Source organism: Prionailurus bengalensis, chromosome B2 (assembly GCF_016509475.1).
Source record: "Prionailurus bengalensis isolate Pbe53 chromosome B2, Fcat_Pben_1.1_paternal_pri, whole genome shotgun sequence".
Lineage (NCBI taxonomy): Eukaryota > Metazoa > Chordata > Mammalia > Carnivora > Felidae > Prionailurus > Prionailurus bengalensis.
The window spans coordinates 2,113,676-2,122,894 of NC_057349.1; the positions used below are offsets into that span (position 1 = coordinate 2,113,676).

A 9,219-nucleotide genomic window follows, 5' to 3' on the forward strand; every position below is an offset into this window, starting at 1 on the left:
GTGGAGAAATCATTAAGAGGGAATAAGGGAGCCGCAAGCCTCGGGTCTGTTCTGCCCTGACCAGGGGAGCCTCGTCTCCCCACAGGGACACGTCCCCGGGAAGGCAGCTCCCTGGAAGGAAGACACTCAAGGCCACGCAGCTGTCCTCTGAGCTGCTGCCGAACCGCTGCACCAGCTGTGGAACCGTAGGAAAACCCCAACATGTTCAGGGGGGGAATCTTTCTCCGGACCGAGCCAAGCGACAGAAAAGGACTCAGGAGATCTAAGAGGGTTGTTTTAAAAGCACGTTACATGGCTCATGATCCAATTCCCTGGCATGACCCTGGACTTGGGATACAAGTGACCTGTGGTGCTGACGATGGACAGGCATGAAGGGGGTTCCGGGTGACCAGAGACTGCCAACATGGAGCACAACACCCCAACAGACTGAGGATAAAGTCTGAAGCCAGGGGTTTAACTACGTGATGTTAGATGTCAACACTAGGGAACCCAATTAAGAGCATGTGAAAACTACCATTTTCAGGAGCTCAAATTATTCCACAATAAAGGTCCAGGTTTTCAACCTTGACTCCGAGCCTGGACTTGAGTCTTCCCGTCTGCATCCATACAAGGGACAAGGACAGTGCAGTGTCCCCGCCCCTCGCGGGTAGGTAGACCCTGCACACGGTGGCCCCTGTTCCAAGGGCACACTGAGCGCAACGGGGAAGCGGTGGGGTGGACAAGGAGTGGGCGCAGAGGAAGTGGCCCTGGGGACACTGAAGACCCACGTATCATAAAACATCAGCAGGGCTCTATGTGACCTTATGGAATTAAACAGGGACGCACGTGTTTCAGGCATATTGGCCTGGCAGCGCCATTTATTCCATTACTAGGAAGGTTCAGCAGCTGCCATCTGAGTAAACAAGAAGGGTGAGTACAGGGCGCAGCAGGGTGGGGACGGGGCGAAGCAGGGTGGGGAGGGGGAGAGCCACGGCGCGGAAGCAGCAGGTGCAAACACCCAAAGCTTCCTCTTCGGATTTGCCCAGACCACGGCTCAGCGTCTGCTCCAAAACGCGACGAGGGGGCGAGAAGACGACGCTTCCTGGCCTTCCCCTCCCCGGGGGCCGGGCCCGTGCCCAGGGACAGGCGCGCCCCAGAGTCACCGCGGCCCGGCGGCCGCGTGAGTCTTCTGGTGGCGGATGAGGTTGCACTGGCGGGTGAAGTCCTTCCCGCAGCGGGCGCAGCGGTGCGGCCGCTCCCCCGTGTGGCTGCGCTCGTGCTCCAGGAGGAAGGAGCGCCGGCCGTAGCTCTTCCCGCACTGGGCGCAGCGGTGCGGCCGCTCCGGCCGGTGGCTGCGCTGGTGCTGGATGAGGCCGGCGCTCTGGCTGAAGGCCTTCCCGCACTCCCGGCAGCGGTACCGCCGGTGCGCGTCGTGGATGCCGCGGTGATTGAACAGCCCCGAGCTGCGGCTGAACGCCTTCCCGCACTCGCCGCACGCGTAGGGCCTCTCGCCCGTGTGCACCCTGCGGTGGCGGGTGAGGCCCGAATTCTGGGCAAAGGTCTTGCCGCACTCGTCACATGCGTGCCATCCCCGGCCCGGGGGGCCGCCCCGGCGCCCCTCTGCCCAGCCCTGGCCAGGCCCGGGCCCCCCGCGTGCCTCCTCCCACGTCTGTGCGGAAAGGACTTCCCCGCGGGACTCCGCCATCTTAGGACAGTCTTTCCTCGGCACCACTTCTCTGTCCTCAGCCATGCTCGGCCCATCTGAAACACAAGAGACCAGGCAAGCGTCACCTGCTCCGACCCCACGGGAGGGTCCCTGTGCGCATGAAACCGCAGACTGCTTCCACCTGGTGTGATCCCAGGTCACAGAGCAGAGAGGAGCTTGGAAACAGAAGGGCCAGTGCGGAAGCCTTCCTCCAAGTGACAGGGAAGGCTGCCCTCCGGCAGAATGTGGCTCAGTCCTTCCTGACAGGGCGGGGGCCTGGAGAGGATTCCTTAGGCTTCTTCATGGGGAGGGCAGCTCAACGTCAGGGTGCCTTCTCCTAGTTTTCCCCTAGAACCCCTCCCCGATTTGGGTGCGGAGCCTCAAAGAGACCATGTGCTCCTTCATTCCTTTATGGAACAAGTGCTCCCACTCTTCTGGGGGCATCGGACAGTAAGTACTACAACCGTCAGATCCGCGACATCCCAGGTGTGTCCCAGCACGTCCCAGGTATGGCCTGGCCTGTCCCAGTGGGCTCCAGGCACATCCCAGGTGTGTCCCAGCAATACCCCAGATGTGACCCGGCGCATCCCAGTGTGCTCCAGCACAAGGCCCTTACTGGCTCCACACTCGGCCTGGAAAACTCTAGGCTCGGACAACAGCTAGAGTTTGCTCAGTTCCCACCTTCTTGGTTCCTGTACTCAGGGCTGCGGTTGGCCTGCCACACCCATGGCGCCCTCGATGCCCCCGGCTCGCTCCAGTCCCGGCCTGGTGCACAGCACTGACCACCGTCTGATACGCTGCATCGCCACCTCGTCTGTGTGCTATGCGTTTCCCCCATCCCACAGTCTAATCTCCATGACAGTGGGATCTTTTTGTTTTATTCCTTGGGTCATGGCTGGCACATGGCAGTTATTCAATAAATATTTGTTGAATGAATAAAAAACAAAGGACTGAAACCGAGCCTGCTGCTCTGGCCTCAAATGACCGACCCAGGCATGGGCACGGGAGGCACTCGGCACCCGATGGAACTGGCCCACACCGGACACTTGTCCAACCAACCCAATCTGACTTGAAGGAACTGAAGGCAGGAATGGAGACACACAGACCCAAACTGTCTAGACAGCAGAGCACAGCCCAGTGGAATCTTCAGGATGTCTCAGGTTCCCTGGGCATGACCGCTGGGGGAAGCCATCGAGACTACGAGACAGCCAACCGACCCATGAGCTGGATCTGGACAATCGAAAGCTCCTCACCCCCTCCCCTGAACTTGAAACATGAGCTCTAGCTGCCTGCCCCGCTCCCAAAAGCTGCCCCAAGGACAGTGACTACCTGGACAGCACGCGTGACTGCAGTCAGGTAAAGCCTCTACATAAACTTGTAAAATGTGTGGGCGGGTGCCGAGATGTACGCATTTTGCCACGCCCAGGACAAGCCTCCTTTGCTTATTAAAACTGCCATCTACCCCCTTGCTCCGGTCTCTTCCCGCCCCCCACAGAAGGGGCAGCCTCAGGTGACACCTGGGAAGCTCCCAAGGACCTTGTGAACCAACAGATTCCCACCTTGAAACCCAGAAAAGTCTCAGGAAAACACCCACCAACCCCCGTCCTTTTGCCAAAACATCCGGCTTTTTCTCTCCCATCTACTTGTAGTGTCGCTCACGCACCAGAACAGGCGCCTTGTAGGGCTCCTCTGTTGTCAGACCACGGTTCTCCTGCTCCTTTTAGCTGGGGGAGGACAACAGGTGTGGAAAACAGAAATGTGTCTGCAGAGAAGAAATGGACCACAAATGGGATCAGAACTGCCCTTCTGCCCAAACTTCGTATTTATAGTCGAGACGTACAAGGAAACCGGGTAGAATGAAAGCAAAGACATGTCTCGCCTTTTTCATAATTAGCACTTACGCAGCCCTCCATGACCTACAAGGCACTGTCACATGTGGTATCACCCTAACGCACCTCTTTATTTGGGGTTATTATACCACCTCTTTAACAAACTGCATGACAAAAGGTAGACCTGTAGCTAGACAGGCTCTACATGGACACAGAAAAAGTCTGGAAAATACACAACAATTTAACAAGTGTGGCTACTCCTGGGGAATAAAATTCGGAGAACTTTCATGTTTTACTACATACAAACTCCTATATTATTTGGATTTTTTACTATCAGCATGAATTCTGAAAGAAAAGCAAACTCAGTACTATACAGTAACCTTAAATGCGGCTTAATTTAAAAAGATTGAAGAGCTGGACGTTGGTTTTTGGTCCTCGTAATCTCAAACACTTACTATGTTGCTTAACAAAACTGGCTTTTCCTACATGTACAACATATACCTGCGCTGACAGTCCTAGAAGAGAACTTTTTGATTTGTAGATGTCCTCTGTGTACTCTCCTATGGCCATGGCAAATGCTTAATGAATGACTGGATGAAGGGATGGATGGAGGAGAGGATGGAAGGATGGGTGGAGGGAGAGAGGGAGGGAGGGAGGGAGGGAAGGAAGGAAGGAAGGAAGGAAGGAAGGAAGGAAGGAAGGAAGGAAAGAAGGAAGAAAGGAAGGATGGATAAAGGGGTGGATGGAAGGAAGGGAGGGAGACAGGAAGGAAGAGGGGATGGATGGATGGGAGGAAGGCGGGATGGAAGAAAGGATGGATAGACAAAGGGATGGATGCAGGAATGGATGGATGAAGGAGAGGATGGATGGATGGATAGATGGATGAGAGGATGGGAGAGAGGGATGAAGGGAAAGAGAGACGGATGGAGGAATGGATGGATGAGAGGATGGAAGGATGGGTGGAAGGAGAGAGGGAGGGAGGGAAGGAAGGAAGGAAGGATAAAGGGGTGGATGGAAGGAAGGGAGGGAGAAAGGAAGGAAGAGGGGATGGATGGATGGGAGGAAGGAGGGGTGGAAGGAAGGATGGATAGACGAAGGGATGGATGCAGGGATGGATGGATGGATGAGAGGATGGATGGATGGAGAGATGGATGGGAGGATGGGAGAGAGGGATGAAGGGATGGAGAGACGGATGGAGGAATGGTTGGATGAGAGGATGGACTTACTCAGATGTGCTTCCTGAAGGTAGAAGAAAGGGAAACATGCCTGGAAAATAAAAAGTCCAAGTTCATGGAGAGGAGAAAGAAACAAAGGAATTGACTGGGAAGATGCTCATAAAAGAGGAAAATGAAATCAGAGGAATTTAATCTGATGAGGTCACCGGAGCCAGAGGAAGGTCTGCAGAGCACATTTACTAAGAAAAAAAGAATCTTTTAAAATGAAGAGATATGTTCCAAGTGGCAGAAATCCATGATAACTACATGACTGCTAGGGTAGACGAAATAGAGGCAGGAAGCAGAGAGGCAAGAGAAGTTGTGGCTTTGATGAAGTGAAAATGCAAACAGCAGACGCCACTGCAGACTGACTGTTAGAAAGTTAACAAATAGTCCGGCAGAGGCTACGCTGTCCTGGTGAGAAATCAGACAGCAGCTGAGCCAGCTGTGACAGGGAGAGCGAGAACAGGACGACAGCTGGCACAGCCCCAAGCGCCCAGGCCTGCACCCGCCACTGAATGACACACCAGGAGATGCCAGACTGATTCCACTGGATTCCCCCGTCCAGTCTGCCACCCACTGCGCGTTCCCCACCCCTTCCTCACCCCTTTATACTGCAAACGTAAGCCCAAATGGGCAAGGGGGACCTGGAAGAACAGCTACCACATACTAAGCAAAATGCCTGCCAAGTGCTTTTCATCAGTTGTCTGTTCTGTGCTCGCAACTACCTTCTATGGTACATACTTGTTAGACTGAATTGTGTTGTCTCCCTCCCCCTAGAGTCGCATGTTGAAGCCCTAACTATATTTAAAAATGGGACCTTTTAGGAAATTAATTAGGGTAATTAAGAGTGGGGTCCTAAATAGGGTGCCTGGGTGGCTCAGTCGGTGAAGCGTCGGACTTCAGCTCAGGTCATGATCTCACGGTTCGTGGGTTCGAGCCCCGCGTCAGGCACCGTGCTGACAGCTCGGAGCCTGGAGCCTGCTTCAGATTCTGTGTCTTCCTCTCTCTCTCTCTGCCCCTCCCCTGCTCACACTCTGTCAATCTCTCTCTCAAAAAGTAGATAAACATTAAAAAAAAAAAAAATTAAAAAAAAAAAGAGTGGGGCCCTAATCTAATAGGACTAATGTCCTTATAAGAGGTAACAGCATCAGAACTTTCTTTCTCTCTTCCAACAGGAACGTATACACAGAAAGGCATGTGTGAGAACAAAGCGAGAAGGTGGCCGTCAACAACCCAGGAAGGCAGGTCTCACCAGAAACCAAGCCTGCTCGTATCTTGATCTTGGAGATCCAGCCTCAAGAACTGTGATCAAATGAATTTCTGTTTCAGCCACCCAGTGTGTGTCATTCTATTACGACAGCCCAAGCAAACTAAGGCAATGCTATTATCAACCCCATTTTGGAGATGAGGGAACTGAGACCAAATGGTTAAATAAACCTGCCCACGTACAAGCAGCTTCTAAAACGCAAAGCCATGATTTGAATGTATCATACCCATTCTCTAAAGCTGCCCTCCACGGTGATTCCTGAAAGTTTTCCTAAGGTACCACGTGCCAGAATACCAGAGAGATGACAGGATAGTTCACAGGGGAAGCCTGAACGCAGGGAAGGGGACAAAGGGAGGACGCTGGGCCCTCAGCAGCTGTAGCGCTGACCTTACCTGGTAAAGGGACTTCTGAGCCCCTGGTTCCCCAGGTCTGGACTTTTCATTTGTTTTTGCTTGACAAGAGGGGATGTGTTCAACACCAGAAAAGTCCTATCCCTCACCTGTCTCTCCAGTAGGGTGGGACTCTTGGGCAGTGTCACGAGGGAGCTGGGGCTCCTCGGGCTGGGACTGAAGGCTCAGTGATGTCTGCTCGCCTAGAGGCACCGTCTCTCTAGAGCAGACTTCTCGTCCCTGTCCGTAGGCTACCATCTGGAAACAGAGAGGTGACATTTGACTTCTGAAGAAGTTAACTGTCTAAAGAAACCCTTCCCAGAAAGCAGCAGGAAGCAGAGTCAGGGTCAGAGTCAGTAAAGGGGATACAAAACAAGGGATCCAAGGGTCCTTGATGACACACATACACTTCTTCCCTGCAAATCTCCTTCCTACCTCAAGTTGTGGCTCATCGAGCTCCTTCTCCAGATCCTCCAGCAGAATCACAGCCTCTTCCCCGCTCTCTGGACAGTGCTCCTGCACCCAGGCCTGGAGCTCCTTGGGCAGGATGGTCAGGAACTGCTCCAGCACCAGCAGCTCCAGGATCTGCTCCTTCGTGCTGGCATGAGGCCTCAACCACTGGCAGCACAGCTCACGGAGCTGGGTGAGGGCCTCCCTGGGTCCAGGAGTTTCCTGGTAACACAGCTGTCGAAAGCGCGTTCGGAAGACTTCCCTCGCCAGGGGACTGCTACGTTTCAGTCTGGATTCCTGCAGCTGGAGGCGACTTTCCGTCTCCACCTTCACGGTCAGTTCTTCCCAAGCCTCAGGACCATGCACATCCATGGGCAAAACCTCCTTTGAGTCTGTATTCATCCTGACTTGGAATAGTTTACAAAGCACCCTCCAGCTGGAGTCGTGTTTTAGAAGCACCTTGAGAGGTTCCCTCTTGAGCAGTAAAAATCACTGTTTATATAGAAGAATGACAACAGCTAGAGATGGGCACTGATACCATAAGCAACTGTCATAGACCCCAAGCCTGTTCACTGAAAGTAAAGTCATTTGGTGACCAAAGGATGGGAATAATGGAAAACATAAGGTCATAATGTGCAAAAATCACAGGCTTTCAAGTTACCCAGAACTGGATTCTATTATGGTTCTAACATTTACCAATTTACTGATTGAGTGACTTTCAGCCAATTTCTTATCGTCCTTCAATCTCAGTTTCTCAATGTAAAGAAATAGCAATAAAGATACCTTACAGAGCTCATGGAGAAAAGAGGGACCACACAATTCACTCGGAATTGTTAAAAAGTTCAGACTCGTTTTTTCAAAGTCAAATCAGAGAAAGAATAGATGAAAATACTGCTCTTATCTTTGATAAATGAATGAGCTAACTCTCATTGGACTCTTTGCTAGAGTTTCAAAACAATCTTGAAAACAACCATTCCATTTCAGGTTGTTGTCCTTTGAGCTAAATTCATTGAAAACTTTATTAAACTGAGAGTAACAGCGCTGCGCTGCAGTCCACAACATGCTTTCGGATACAAGACCACATTTAAGGCTCACGTCACCCTCTGAGGTTTGGTGACAACCACGATTTGAGGTTGCCTAAGGTCAAACCCTCTGTGAGGACAGTCCTCAGGAGCACAGAGGCCCTGGGGGAAGCGGTCTGCTCCCAGCCAGGCTGCGCCTCTCAGTCACCTGGAAGTGCCGCCCCAAAGCTGAGTTCCAGCTGGACAGGCGCGGGCGGGGGGGGGGGGGGGGGGGAGCGGGAGAGGGAAGGGGGGAGGGGAAGGAAGACGGGGGGCGGGGGGTGGACAGGACGTCCAGGGAATGGAATCCTGGGTGGATGGAGATCCGGGGAGGGACGGGGATCTGGGGTGGAGGGGGATCCAGATGGGAATCGGGGACGGCTGGGGAGCCAGGGTGTATGGAAACCCGGGGTGTATGGGGATCCCAGGACGGAGGGGAATCCGGAGACGGAGGAGGACCCAGGAACAGATGAGGATCTCGGGACGGAGGGGTATGCGGGGACGGATGCGGATCCGGGGTTCGGGCGGGAGGGAGGCAGGGCTCCCAACGCCGCAGGTGCGCTCCAGGGCGCGAGGATCGCGAGGCTAATGGAAGCGGAAGGGCAACGGACACGTTCTGCGCCTGAAAGCCAGTCCGCTCCAAGCCCCTTCACCGGCTTCGGAACCGAAAGGAGAGGGTGTGACATCTTACACCCGTGCGTGCCTCCCCCGCCCCCGAGGCCGGCCGCCCAGGCCGTTCCCGCCGAGTCCAGCCTGCGGCCGTCATCCCAGTGGCGGCCCTCGAGCCTCGCGGCCTTCCGAGGCCCTGCCCGCGCGACGTCCCTTCCCCGGGCGGAGGCCCGCCTTCCGCAACCCGCCCCCCCCTCCCCAGCCACGCCCGCCCGGGGTCCCGGCGCCGACTCACGGGAGCTGGACGCTGCAGGGAGACGGAGAGCGCCGACGCGGCGTCTGCGGGAGCGCGCCGGCCGGAACAATGCGCCGCACCGAGGGGGCTGCCGGCCGCGGGGGGCGCTCGGGGCCGAGGCACTTCCGGGCCGCTCTAGGATCCCGCGTCTCGCCGCCCGCCGCCAGCCTCCCCGCGGCTCACGTGGTTGGAGCTGCGGCCGCAGGTGCGCCCCGCGCAGGTTTTAAACTGAAGCGCAGGAATCCTAGGTCATTAATTTGACGACACTTATTTTTAAAACTTTTTTTTTTTTTAAAGAATATATTACCTGTGGTTTTTAAAAAACCTCAGCAACGCCAAAATTAACCAAGTAAAAGGTGAAATCCCATACTGTCACTAAGGTCCCCCTACCCTGGGATCGCCGCTGTCATGGTTCGCT

At 54.5% G+C, this 9,219-nt stretch overlaps 1 protein-coding gene across 3 annotated transcripts; it reads right to left on the reverse strand.

Annotated features, from left to right (window-relative positions):
• Positions 1 to 828: 828 nt before the first annotated feature.
• Positions 829 to 8,905, reverse strand: ZSCAN9 (zinc finger and SCAN domain containing 9). 3 transcript variants are annotated; one of them, XM_043590585.1, is made up of 5 exons: positions 8,802 to 8,905; positions 6,822 to 7,328; positions 6,497 to 6,644; positions 3,348 to 3,446; positions 829 to 1,740 (listed from the first exon to the last, which is right to left on the reverse strand). In XM_043590585.1, exons 2-5 carry the CDS (start codon positions 7,236 to 7,238, stop codon positions 1,139 to 1,141), a joined length of 1,266 nt encoding a protein of 421 aa, XP_043446520.1. In that variant the 5' UTR covers positions 7,239 to 7,328; positions 8,802 to 8,905; the 3' UTR covers positions 829 to 1,138. The 3 variants fall into 3 exon arrangements, with proteins under 3 accessions (XP_043446520.1, XP_043446522.1, XP_043446521.1); XM_043590587.1 differs by lacking the exon at positions 3,348 to 3,446; XM_043590586.1 differs by lacking the exon at positions 8,802 to 8,905 and having other exon boundaries at positions 6,822 to 8,094.
• Between the last annotated feature and the right edge of the window lie 314 nt (positions 8,906 to 9,219).